Source organism: Myripristis murdjan, chromosome 10 (assembly GCF_902150065.1).
Source record: "Myripristis murdjan chromosome 10, fMyrMur1.1, whole genome shotgun sequence".
Taxonomy (NCBI): Eukaryota; Metazoa; Chordata; class Actinopteri; order Holocentriformes; family Holocentridae; genus Myripristis; species Myripristis murdjan.
The window spans coordinates 20,760,377-20,774,020 of record NC_043989.1 but is presented as its reverse complement, the minus strand read 5'-3'; the positions used below and the strand labels follow the sequence as shown (position 1 = coordinate 20,774,020).

Here is a 13,644-nt window from a genome sequence, read left to right as displayed (position 1 = left end):
GCCTAGACTCTCTGGCTGGGCAGCAACAAGCAGGATAACGAGGGGTAAACAAACTTATCTCTAAACTTGGAGTCAGTTCCTCAGTATACTACCACGGCTGTCTTGTAAGGTTCTTTTCACTGCTTGCTTCATCTCCTAACTGAAACTGCAAGTACTTGATTGGTTTGATTTGTCTTTATATTGTTGACTGAGCGTTTCATTACCTTTACCTCCCCCGTCTGCCCAAGCTGTGTGGTTGAACAGCAATAAATTGCATTACATCTTCTAACCCCGCCGTCCCAAGAAACTCTTGTAACTCCAATTGCTTTTCACATTTTCCATTTTCTCAGGTAAGATGAAAGAATAGATGGTCTTCTTTGTGCTAAGTAAGTCTTATGCCTCAAGAATCCATGAAACCTATTCCTGCTCTGAATCTGTTATATTTAAAAAAAAAAAAATCCCTGTGTATCAATTTGAAGCAAAGTTTATTTTCTTATTTCCTGAAAACAGACTCCGTGGAGGCATGAAATTTTCATTCCAACAGTATGATGCATAGAAGTGTTGCAAGTCTTTCACAAAAGAAGAGCCTAGTTATGTTGTGCCACATTTTTGAATATAATGGCAATATAGAGGAATATACATATAATACATATAATAATAATAGTAATACATAAATATATAATTATCTACAATCATCATCATCATCATCATCATCATATAATCACAGGTTCACCGTGTTCATGGTTTGTTCATAAAAGGCAGGTTTCCATTTGTAATGCTAATGGAGTTATAATGCGTCAAGGTTTTCCATCGACAATAAAGCTCTCACAATAAAAAATTTATGGCTGAAAGAATTATGATATGGTTTGCTTTCACAGCCTGACTTGAAATGAATAATTTCGGCAGCTTGTTATCGGTCAGATGCTTCTTGCAAATCACCTCATACTGTACATTTCTTTCTAAATTCAGCTGGCCACGTATCAGCCATCTCAACAGGTTTCCAAGTGCAGCCCATGACCAACAAGCACAGACATCCTTTGAATAATGTCTTTTGTTCACCTTCAAAGCAGGAAATTCCACGCTCAAAAAAATTGTTACTGATAAAACACTTGACCCTTAATTCATTCCCATGTATGGGCTGGAGAGACTGGAGGAGTGTTTTGGGGGAGTGCGCCACGGATCTCTTGCTCCCTGTCTAATTGAACTTGGACCACCTTTACCAGTTGAATTACGGCTGCTAACTCATATTAGACTTGATGTTATGGTCATATTTGTGTTCCAAACTCTAATGAATTGAACATTTACATGGACTTTATTGTCAATAATGACTAGGCGCTGAACACTTTGCATTTGTCATTATTACCCATAATCGTTTAACGTAAACATTAGTATAATGACATGCAAGGTTTACAAAAATGCATAGCCTTGAGTGTTATCAAGTTGAAGAAATCTTCCAGTTTTCTTGTCATTCAAGCCAGACAAAAGGCGGAGGACAAAAGGCGAGGATGCTTTCCAAGGTAAATAAGCTTTGTTTGTGGAATCAAATTAGTCTCATTTCTCTCAAAAACTCTGACTCACAGCACCTTAGGGCATAGACCCTAATTATTGCACACAGACACACACACACACACACACACACACACACAAACTTGCACTTACGCATACACATCCACAGACTCATTACCATTTTTATTCAGAGGCATTTTTCTTTCTCTTCATATTCATCCGATAATAAAGTCCTCACACTGCTGAATAGGTGTCAAGGGGTTATGTACCTCTGAGTACGATGACTCATCCTCCATGAGATTCCTCATGAGGTATAATGGTAAATCACATTCGAGGTTAATAGCGCCTTTCATCCAGTCACAAGAAATACAGCAGGCAAATTTGAATTTCTTTGAAAAAACAAGTAGAAATTATACAAAAACAAGTTGCCGTTTCCTGGAGCATCTGCGGTGCACACTGTAATGAAAGCGTAGAAATATGAAACTCTACTGGAATTTCTGTTTTTTTTGTTTTGTTTTGTTTTTGTTTTTTTGCGTGACAGACATTCTTGCAATTTCATGTGTCTCTGGAAACAAGGGTGTTGACTGACCACATTTCACACAGAACAGTGACAGTAACCTCCTTATCGGACATATTGTTATCGACATGACGCCACCAGTCTATGCGTTGTAGCTCCCATCTATAGGAAGCAGCTGTTGGCGATGGCATTCACCACAGTAACATTCTGTCATCCATGCTTCGATACAACAGGAAAGCAGGCTACTGTGAAATATCGTCTTGCACAGGGTTCAACAAGTCATCAGCAAATGGCTTACAGCTACATGAAAGCAATTACAGCTGTTTCCTGCCTCTTTCCTATCTCTGCCTCAGTGTGTCTATGCCAGAATAACCCAGGGATTAGTATAATACTGATAACTGGTCCTTTTCTTCATGTCCAGAGGGTCCTTCAATTGTCAGAGGAGCATTCAGAGGAATGAGATGGAGAGGGGGAGAGGGTCAAGGCTGCAACGCTTGCTTGAATGAGACGCCTCATCACACAGGCACACCAGACGCGGCTCCATGCAATTACAAGTAAAAGCAAAAGGAATACAATAGGCTTACACACATAAATGTACAGAGTCTACTTCAAGTGCTCTCGCTGAGGAGCTGAAACGTCACAGTCAGACAAGGCTGGGTCTTGGGTCAGGTTTTACTCTGAGCTCTGACTATTTTTTTAGCACGTCTAGGGGTGTTCCTTCGAAAACTTGAAGACAAATTTGATAGTTACAGGCCATGGCCTGTCCACATCTACAGCAACACACCTCAAAACCGTTTTACATGGCATGAGTGTGCTCTAGTGGTCTTACGTAGAATTACACCATCTCAAGACCTGATTGCCGGTGGGTAGAGTTGTGTTTGAGCCATTGTTTACACATGACAAGCCCAGAGCTTTCCAGCAGCTTGTACTGGCTACCACAAGAAGGGTATTTCACAATTTAAATCAATCAATCAATCAATCAATAAATCAGCACATCAATAAACAACAACAATGATACTAATTATAATATGAATAATGCATATAGATATAGATTGTTAGATAGAGATAGGGAGAGAGAGAGAGAGAGAGAAAGAGAGAGAGAGAGAGAGAAAGAGAGAGTGTCCTTCTATGCATTGTTTGTTGTGGAAGCCCCACACACATATCTTAGTTTTATGTGATAATGAACATATGTTGGGAGGTGTAACTATTTTTATACTATTTCCCACAGACTCGTCTTTATATTCCGTTGGCACTCTGTAGCCCGCATAAATTACTCCGGAGGGTGCCCGTTACTACAGCCCTTATTTTGAAACTTAAGACCGGAAATGGTTTTGTTTTTGTTCTTGCTGTCAGTCTTGCTCCAAAGTAGGAAGTCGAACGTCCGACCATGTTCTATTCTTTAAAACTACATAGACTTTTCTCAGACCATTAGGAATATAAGCTGTTATGCTGTTGTACTGTGACTGCTCGGAGCGCAGCTGATGGTTTGTCGGGCCAGACGGCAGGATGGCTGCTAGCCGCTGCTAGCTCCATGTCTGACTCGTGGAGGCTGAGTGTGTGACGGGGATGGATGATGCCATTACACTCAGCTCCGGGAGTGACAGTGGCGACTCTGATGTCGAAATTATCGGTGCGTACACCGAGAGTAAAGCTGACTCCAAGCCATTTGTTAAGGGGGATTTGGTGGACGTTTCTACCTCGGGCGGCACACCGGTAAGTTTTCCGTGAACCGAATGGACTTTATCCAAACTACGTCAGTGCGTCACTGCTCATTTATTTGCATTTGCGTGCTTCTCGAGGTGAAACGCGAATTATGCAAAACTTTGGAGGAGATCTTTACCCTGCGGGCTACCGTGCGGCTAGGAGCAGCCTCTGGAAGCGGCTCTGATCATGTCTGTGTACATATGTGTGTGCCAGGCTCGGAGGCCACAGCTAAGTGAGGGCAAGCTGCGCACGCGCTGCCTTCCGCCCGCACTGGTGCGCGCGCTGTAAATGGGCGATACCAAACTTTTTTTTTTAAATTGGATATACTGATTGTTACAGTGTGATCGATACCGATACTGATCATTTATCACCAAAATAGGTACGAGATTGTTCAAAATAATGGTTCTTTTCAGGAAAAAATACAGGTAAAGACAAGTCACATGACCCATACCAGCTATTATTATCAAGTTTATTACAAATACACTGGATACATGGGATACCAATACTTCTTGTCATAATATTAACCATAGTCATACTGACCATTTCTTAAATGGGCATGTAATTTTTCAAAATAATGGTACTTTTTTTAGGAAAAAATAAATAAATAAAAAGAATTAAAATGTTTGTGCTATAAAGTGTAAAAAGCAGTCCAGTGTGTGCTGCATGGTTGTACACCTCAGTTCTACTGTCACATAGGTTTCCACGGTCATGTGACATGGGCCAGCTAAACATGTCAGTGCTGTTGTTTGGCACAAACATTAGCACTGACATGCTAAGACTGAAAAGACTGAAAACATTTGGAAGTTATGCAGCCATCCACGTTTTGTATTTATATAATTTTACTATCAATATATATATTTTTTTAAAGGAATCAGTAACAAACGAGCAGCGGGTGAGTAGTGAAGTATTGATCCGCCCAGCCCGAGTACACACTCTCTGTCACTAGGTGGAATCTGAGTAACAGTCACCATAGCAACTAAATGAAACCCTATCATGCACTGCTAAATCCATAAACAACCCAAGAAACAAGTATGAACAAGAATGTAAGGTTTTAAGGGTGACAGGGACGCTCAAGTATTAATATATATGTTTAGATCTGTCAGGCTTTTTGCTGCAATATCTGCTCAGTGTCTTGGTCAGACGGCAGTCGCTGCTAAAACTGAACTGGCTGTGAGATGAAGTGTGTGGGTCAGACTCTACTTGGAAAATTGGATTTTGATTTTGTTGCTCCGCGCCACAGCAGGGGAGACTGGTCAGGGTGATTCATGGGCTGTCCAGCTCACACTCTGGCACTTTGGTCCAGGATACACCTGCCTCACTTGGCAATTAGAGGGGATGTCCAAACCTGCAAAACTGCTGCCAAATGAAGCTGCACTGGGAGGCAGGATGGCATTCACTGACCAGTCTGAAAACACCTTTAAAATCATCACAGAATGCTTTGGCAGATAGGAATGATAGAATGAGCCAGAACAAAATAACAATAATGATAATAATAAATACAAGCAGGGCACCAACAGGTATTATCTTGAATCACAGATTCTCTGTGGCAACGACAGCACTGTCAGTAATTAAAGGCGTAGTTTGCTCGTTTTAGTGATCAGTCAGACCTGTCATGCCATGCCCAGATCCTCACCCCCTCTTGCCCTGGCCATGGGTTTCTGCTTCATTTCAAACTAGTGGTCCTCTGTTGTGGCACTTCATGCCATCTTGCTGAATATCGCCCCATCTGTGTGAGAAGGAGCACATATCGTCACATATTGTTTTATCAGCGAGATCCATTTTCTGTCCTCCTGTATCACAAAAAAGCATTTCTAATGAACTAAACAGGAGTTCTCTGAAGCACAGATGAGAAATAGTGTGCACCTCAAATCTCGTTTTTGAAAACTATTACACTTTGACAGTTCTATGTATTGTTGATCAAACAACAAAATAAAATTTTAAATGACTCATGAGACTGAGCGCAAAAATATATTTATTTGTTATACCAGTGTGTCTGCACACAGCTTTGCTGAAGCCAGCTTCAGAGCTCCTGCACTTTTTCTATTTCCAAATTGCAGACATTTTCTTGACGTTAATGTCTAGACTGGGACTTGAAGGTAGGCTGTTGTTCAGGATTAAGGTCAACATTATTTATCTGATAGTTGCGGGGCAATATGACTGTTAAGTTCTAGACTTTTTTTTTTTTTTTTTTTTTTTTTACAATTCAGACACCTTAAGACCTGGAATTGTGGCTTCTGCAGAACCCTTGATAATATTAGGTGTATGGGAACAGTATTCAAAGACTTCACAACAGATAAAGATTTTAGCTCCATTCCAAAATCCCCTTTCTAATGTGAGTGTATTCACTCTCTGTTCTCCTTAACCATTTACATAATTATAGTAAACACTGAATGCGTTTCTTTTGTGGCACTAATTGACTTTGATCACTGGGACAGTTTCACTCACTCACTATAGAGGTAGGAACTACTCTACAGGTGACAGGTGTTGCTAGATGGGGAAGTTGTGCGAGAAGTTTTGCCTTCGAGGCTGTCTGCCAGAAAGCCTCTCAGTGTCCTCTCTGTTAGGGTTAGGTGAGACAATGTATCTGGCAGAAAGCCCTGAAGGTAAACTTCTGCCATGTGCTTGTTGTTGCTGTTCATGTATTGTAGTTTCATATCTTTTCAGTAAAGTACAAATAGCATTGGAAAGTACAGAAAAGATTATTGTGACTTCCTTATTGATATATTGTATAGCAGTAATTTACCTGAAAAGTGCTATTGCTAAATCTCTCTAAATTTCACCTTAAATTTCCCCATGACTTTTGAATTAGAAGATGCAAATCAAAAATCATTGTCATCTCCGTATTTTCTAATTATGTAAGCAAACACAGCAGGTACTATAAGTATTTCTGTGTGTTTCTCCCCTCTCCCTAGCTTTTTATCGACCTCACAGATCCCACATTGGTACTTCCGGGACCGAGGAGGCGCAAAAGGCAACATTCCAGTGATTCGATCAAAGTGCTCAACGTGACTCACGGTGATGGAACGAACAGGACCGAGCAGACTTTGCCACCAGAGGACTACGGAAGAAAATATGGAAATGGAGCTAAAATTCTACGATCACACAGAGGAGGCTCAAACTCACAGGAAACGCCCTCAAACAGCTCCTCTTTTTATCCGTTGCAGGACTGTGATGTCCCAAAGGCAAGGCAGGGACATTTTTTAGAATATGTCGCCGAAACACCACAGCAAAAGCAGACAAATGAAGCAAACCACTCTACTGTCCTTGTAAACACACCTGTTGTAATATTAAGAAGGTTGCCTTTACCTGAAGCTCGTATCAGGGAGCTGAAAACATCGAGGTACTCCGCTCGTTTGCCTGAAGATTGTGACCAGTTGTCATCATGCCCTGAAAAAGTAGTTAGTCACAGTATAGCACCAGAATGCATTAACTTAAGGACCACTACCCTCACAAAGGCTCCACAGCTAAGCCCCCTGGTGGATGAGTCTCCAGAGGTGTTTGAAGTAGAAAACCAGAAAGACCAGGGAAGCAGGCTGTCATCACTTGAAGACATACTCTCTCTCCCCCTACAAAGCCTGGACAACTCTCATTACTTAGATGAAAGAAACTCAAAAGATTGCCACACCTGCGAGTCAAAGAGGACAGACTTTTGTTCATCCCCGCTCGTCCCCTCTGTGACGTCCTCACCTTTATCTCAAGACGTACAGGGGTCCTACCAAACAAATCTCTCCTCTTCCAAACATTCCCTGCCTTCCTTTGACTCAGGAGCTCAGCATCTTGAATTGAACCAGTCAGAATCTGGACAAAACCTCCTCTCTGTTCGCACCTCTCCCTGCGTCCCCTCCACTGGACCAGACCCTCACATTCCCCAGCATGTTGACCTCAGCCACCACCCCTGCACAAGTTCACCATCTCATTATAATACCTGTGAAGGCCAAGCGGATCCAGGCCCCACTGCTGAAGATACGCTGGCTGGGAAGACCGCCATATGGCAAGCAGAGGAGGCTGAGGCCCATCTGGGCGTGGACGGCCCTGCCTGCCTGGGTAACGATGATCCTCCCCCATCAGTGACCAGAACTGAGGACCTGGATGGGGGATCCTTCAGAGGTGACCTGGGAGTTGAAAGTCCAGTGCACGTTGACTGGAGTGAAGGAGAAGAGGCGAATCACGAGAGCAAGTTTGATGTGAATTTCAGGAGTGCCAGTCGGGAGGACAGACGTTACGTGTGCCCTGCTGCTCTCAGTAAAATAATATCTAGAGGAGTTCAAGGCCTGGTTAGAGACATTTTCCCATTTATTTTTTTAAAAAATTCTATCTCTTATATTTCATGTTTTCAATATCTCGTTACGGAAGCCCACTTCCACCAGTGTGATGAAAAAAAGATCCTGTAAGTCAAAACTTTCTCAAAATAATGACTTAGTATCTCAAAATAGAGAAAATGTATAATGACTAATGACTTTTTATCTCAAAATAATGAGATAGTGTCTCAAAATAATGAGAAACTTTCTCAAAATAATGAACTAATATCTCACAGTAATGAGACCGTTTCAGAATGACTTAGTATCTCAGTATTAAGTCATTATTCTGAGAAAGTTTAATTATTTTGAGATACCACTTCATTATGTTGAGAACGTCTGTCATTATAAGGACTTACCGGATCTTTTTTTTTTCCATCACATTGGCTGATATGTGCTTCCACAAGTTAAACATTTCCTTTAACACAATACATGCTAATAGAAAGCCCTTTGCTAAACCATCACCCTGTTTCTTTTACCTAGAATAATAATGAGGAGGAGGAAGACAGCTTTGGTGCTCCAGAGGTGCTGTGCCGACAAAGCCTGAGCCTGGTTTACAGCACCATTGAAGAAAGCTACACAGAGGGCACTCTACAGCTCCTCTCTGACCTGCTGCAGCCTGGCTACTACCCCCCAAAGGACATCACCTCCCATCTGCTGCGGGGCGTCTTGCTCGATCTCCAGTGTCCCCAGCACCTCTGTGTGCAGGCTTTTAATCTGCTGATGAGGACGCAAAGGTGGGACAGTCCCAAACAGCAGACAGTCATATCATGAATTTTGGTTAGAAACAATACTTTACCTGTAGTCTGCAATTTACATCCTTTCTCTGTCCTTTCATCCCTCCTGCTTTCCTTCCTCCTCTTCCCGTTGTTGAAGTCAGTGACTGAATTTGTTTCCTGATTGCAGACACCACATGGCTGATAAAACCACAATTCCATGGGACTGGGAGTTGTTGACCTCGGTCATGGCCAATCAGGTACTTCTCAGAAAAATATAACCACACAGAGGAATGTTGACATAGTGGACTGTATTTTTGGGACGACAACCAGATGACATATCCTGATCTCTGTCTGTGGCACCTCAACAGGACCATGACAAGAGGCACCGCTGTGAAGTTGTGCGCATGTTCCTGGAGTATGTCGTGCAGACTCTGGAGGACGACTTCCAGGCCAAAGTCTCGGCCTCTGCCCTCCGCCGGTCAATCGCTAAGGCAACCTTGTCGTGCGATCTACATTTCACTCAAGTCAAGTGAGTTTTGTGTCCAGCGTGCGACACTTGGCTAACAGTCAAATATTGCATCTTCCTAATAAGATATTGCAGTCGATGGATAACATTGCATACTCTTATTTTCACCTGTTAAAGCAATAGACAGGATTTAATATATTTTTCTTTTCCAGAGATGTCATTAAGTGGCTGTTTGCTGCTATTATGAAATCAGCAGAATGTGAACACAGCGAGGAAGTCGCCAAAGAGAGGCATGAACATATCAGGTGAAATCCTGCCTTTGAATCGTCATTATTATTATTATTATTATTATTATTACTGTGAGTTTCTGCTATACTGGGCAGAAGGGAATAATTGCAGTAATAGAGGAGAGAGGCAATGAAAATGCCACTGCACAACATAAAGCTCAGTTTCGTAATCAGAGAAAACATTTTCAGGTATAATTTTAGTTAAAGTGGCTCTGTTCATGAACATTACACTACCTTGTAATGTGTATTGCATATCATCGGACAGGAAGAATGTTCTACATAGAAATTCAATGGGTAGAACTGGTGTTAGCCTTTGGTTCACGGCAAATCGAGTATTTCCAAAGTATTTCCATGGTTCTCTTTCCCAAGGCAACAACTGTGGCGTTCACTGATGTCACGGCGTCGGCGGAAAAGTTTGTTTGAATAACTTCATTGAAATTTCCAAGAGCAGATACCCGGCTGTTCAGGGGATCTCTCTGTCACAATGTGCACAGCTCGCACGAAATTAATTAAAAATAATCAGCATGCTGCTAAAGTTATTAAAAAATGATTGGAAGCTGATTCACAGCCTATCTCAGATTAATGTTAATATTAGCTAATTAGATGTGAGCTAAATTAATCCTAATTAGCTGCACTGTTAAAAAAGTTACTGAATACTGTTCAGGCAGGGCCACCAACAACCTACCAGGTAAGACGCTGCTCAAAACCAGCATTTTTTAAAATTTGAATCAACATCAAGAGCCACCTAGTTATTTTCACAATTTTTTTTTCTTTTTCTAGTGAAAACAGAATATGTTTCCATTGGCTGTGCATCAGTTCTACTGACGTAAATAAATTCATCTGCCAATGTGGTGACATCTGTTGCCATGGCAAGGTGAACCGTACTCTGATTTGCTGTGAACCAAAAGCCCAAGGCGGTCCTGCTCATTCAGTTTTTATGGTTCTACTTGTGTCCTCTCCTGGCCCTGTCTCCCACGCAGGATGGTGTCTGCCTTCCAGAGGATGCTGGCTCTGGCTCTGGAGGTGGATCGCTCTCCAGGTCTCAACGCTGACAAGCTGTCCCAGGAGCTGTTCCACATGCTCGTCCACACTGCACCGTTACGAACACACAGGTGAGGAGGAGTGTCGGGTCAAGTGGAGAAATCAAGTTGGGAATGTTTACGATTCACGATAAACATAAAGTAAAAGTGAAAGGCGGAGAAGTTCTGTTTTTTTAGATGAGAATCTTATCTTTCCCTGCTTTTCCTCCCATATCCCTCTATCCCTCTTTTCCCACTAATCTCTTCCTGAGACCTAGGATGCTGCTGCTGGAGAGCCTGCAGAGCAAGCTGCTGAGGTGTAAGCTGTTGGAACATCTGCTGGATTACGCCTGCCCACAGAAAACTCCACTGCCCATGTCCCTCAGTCTGCTGCTGCACTTTCTGAAGAATTGCACTCTTAAACCAGACCATATGGTGAATATCAAGGAAGACTTGGCGTAAAGACTTGATAGTAGAGGGCCGTCTTCTCTTCATCTTTACCTTATTAGTCTTTCTTGTCATTTCACAGTGGTATTAGCTGTGGTTCACTAATACTGCACTGACACAAAGACATATTGTGATGTCTTTTAAATTTTAAGATAATTACATTTACATGAGAGCTTTAAGTGGACAAACATTTATATGCAATGAGTTAGGATGTGTGTATCAGAATTCTGTTTGGGTTTAGAGAGTTTTATGATAACATTTTTTGACAAGTGCATTTAAGCAGTCCCAAACCCCTCAACCTAATTCTCACTGTTACCCTTTGAGAATCAAATGCGAGGGATACTTTTCCTTTCATTTGAGTACAACAAAACATTTCATCTGGTGTACATTTTGCCCAGTGTGATTAGTGCTTTGGGTGCGTCTGGTGACTGACAGAAACGCAACTGCAGTGAAAGCTGGCTGGATGTTTTTAAGAGAGGAAACAGTGGAAATCACAGAAGAAGGAAGCAGAAATGCACCATCCTGTCTCGCTTTGGCTCTTGACTCTCAGTGTTTCCAAATGCACAGTTGGAACCAGCAACTACTACAAACAAAATATCAAAGTTTATAGCCTGGTGTTACTCTTGGTATGGAACTGTTCAAAACATGATCCGCAGCCTCTTGTTTACAGTTTACCTTTACAGACCAAAATAAAAGTCTGTAGAGTTGTTCTTTTTACCGTTTAACGGGAGTGAGAGAGACCATAAATTAAAAAAAAAGAATAAAAAAAGAAGACTCAACTCATGCTAGAATAGGCCTTTGTTATGAGTTTTAAGTTGAAATCAAACTAAAGTTATATTAGTATTAGTGCTACACTGATTCTGTTTAATCGATCGGGGCGCTGTAAAATCAGTTTGGGAGATCCATCACTTTGGTTTGTGTCTTAGCTAGGGCAGGAGACGATCCTGTGTAACTGGTCGATGACTGTCTTCTACAGGACGGTGCTGAAAGGTGGCGGAGATGGGAAGAGCTCATCCAGCTCCTCTGGATGTTGATGCTGAGCTACATCAGAGTGATGAAAGGTGAGACACCAGTAAACCTCGTCGCAGCACCAGCCAGGGATCCAAAAATTAACTCCTTCCAGGGACGAGGAGACGGTCTCTTTCTCAGTGATGACATAAACGGTTGTCATATACAGCCTTATCCGCCTGCTTGTTATTCAACCAGCTAATGAGTTGGAAATAATGTGGCGAGTCAGCTGATCTAACTGGAAGTGGAGCCATCATCTTTACCAGCTGAACACGTGGCCAGCTTGCCAGGAAGCTGACAGTGCTGGGAGCTTGTGGGAAACCTGAGACCTGAATTTACTTGCTGTAATGTTTTTTAATGGGGTGCAGATGTAAATTACTATTATATAAATACAAAAATAAGCAAAGTTATTCGCTGGGATTAAATGAAAAAATAACTCATCCTCTCTGTTCACCTGGTCAATTTTCAAGTCTTTCCCTTTCTTTTACTGCCTCTCCCCCTCTCCTATTCACCATTGCTCTTTCTCCATCTGTCTTGTTACTCCTTTCAACTGCTGCTCATCTAGTGAACCTCTACATTTAATTTCTCTGGCAATATTTGTTACTGTTTTTGGCTACTTGATTTTCTTGACACTGTATGCCAAATATAAATTAAACAACTCATGACAGTGTTGCAGACATTTTGACCTTTTCTGCTCATTCCCGTTGTTTGTCTGTTTTTTTTTTTTTTTTTTTTTTTTTTCCCACCGTTCATCTTGTGAACCAAAATTAAACTAAAAGTATGACTTTGCATTTTCATGAACTTGACTGAACTTGGGTAAAAGAATCAGCTTTTGGTGATCCCTCAGATTTAATGTGTTCATACATTTTCCTTCACCTTTTTGATCCTTGATATGTTGGCACACAAAGCTGGCGAGAAAATAAAAAGGTTAAATGAAAGCAGTTTATTGAACTCTCTTGAACCTTCTCTGATTTAGTCCTAATCTCTGGCCACATCTGACCCCCAGGCCACCTGTGCAGCCCGGTCACTGAACGCCCAGCCAACGCCAACGCCTCGGTCAACAAGCCCCACGACATGTTGTGCAGGTCCACTGTCCGGGAGGCTGTGGAGTCCTTCTTGTCCAGATCGCACGCCGACCTCGGTCAAGCCTTACCCCTTCATGTTGAAGAGTCCCTCACCTACCTGCAGGATCATCTGCTAGATGTCTGCCAGTTCTGAACACGCACTATTTTGTTGTTCAACCATTCTCTCATTATGCAGTTTTGAATAAACTGTTGTTGTTTTTTAAGTTTTGTTTTAATTATTGATATATTTATTTTTTTATTTTTTTTTATTTTATTATTTTTTTTTTTTTGCTTGTGGCTTTTTTTTATAATTGAAAATAAAGTGTAAATCCTCACCTTCTGGTTCTTTCGAGATTATAATGAATTACCCTGGAGTGACCTTTGAAACATTTAAAACATTCATGATTTCATGATTTTGTCTATATACATACATACATATATATATATATATGATGTTAAAAACGAACTCTTAACTGAGCAGGATTGAAATGTAGGCAAAGTGTCTGACCTTTGTCTTAGCCCTGACTGTGCTTATGTTCTTTAATAAGCTAAACTCAAGCGACATCTTTTAGTGCACCTGTGGTGTCCCGTCCAGCCGCGGTTCCGTCAGTCATCACTCAGGATTTACTCCGC

General features: G+C 41.6%; 1 protein-coding gene across 2 annotated transcripts; it reads left to right on the top strand.

Annotated features, from left to right (window-relative positions):
- The first annotated feature begins 3,336 nt into the window (after positions 1 to 3,336).
- On the top strand, positions 3,337 to 13,278 carry simc1 (SUMO interacting motifs containing 1). 2 transcript variants are annotated; one of them, XM_030062558.1, is made up of 10 exons: positions 3,337 to 3,715; positions 6,619 to 7,980; positions 8,485 to 8,738; positions 8,908 to 8,977; positions 9,089 to 9,249; positions 9,399 to 9,491; positions 10,454 to 10,585; positions 10,771 to 10,927; positions 11,916 to 12,000; positions 12,954 to 13,278. In XM_030062558.1, the coding sequence occupies exons 1-10, from the start codon at positions 3,569 to 3,571 to the stop codon at positions 13,163 to 13,165; spliced, it is 2,673 nt and encodes an 890-aa protein (XP_029918418.1). In that variant the 5' UTR covers positions 3,337 to 3,568; the 3' UTR covers positions 13,166 to 13,278. The 2 variants fall into 2 exon arrangements, with proteins under 2 accessions (XP_029918418.1, XP_029918417.1); XM_030062557.1 differs by having other exon boundaries at positions 10,765 to 10,927.
- The last annotated feature ends 366 nt before the right edge of the window (positions 13,279 to 13,644 follow it).

Bases quoted from the DNA above. Each gene is read 5' to 3' on its own strand.
- simc1 (XM_030062557.1), top strand. From the start codon at position 3,569: ATGGATGATGCCATTACACTCAGCTCCGGGAGTGACAGTGGCGACTCT. The intron at 3,716-6,618 runs GTAAGTTTTCCG...CCCTCTCCCTAG, and splicing joins CTACCTCGGGCGGCACACCG to CTTTTTATCGACCTCACAGA. The intron at 9,492-10,453 runs GTGAAATCCTGC...TCTCCCACGCAG, and splicing joins GAGAGGCATGAACATATCAG to GATGGTGTCTGCCTTCCAGA.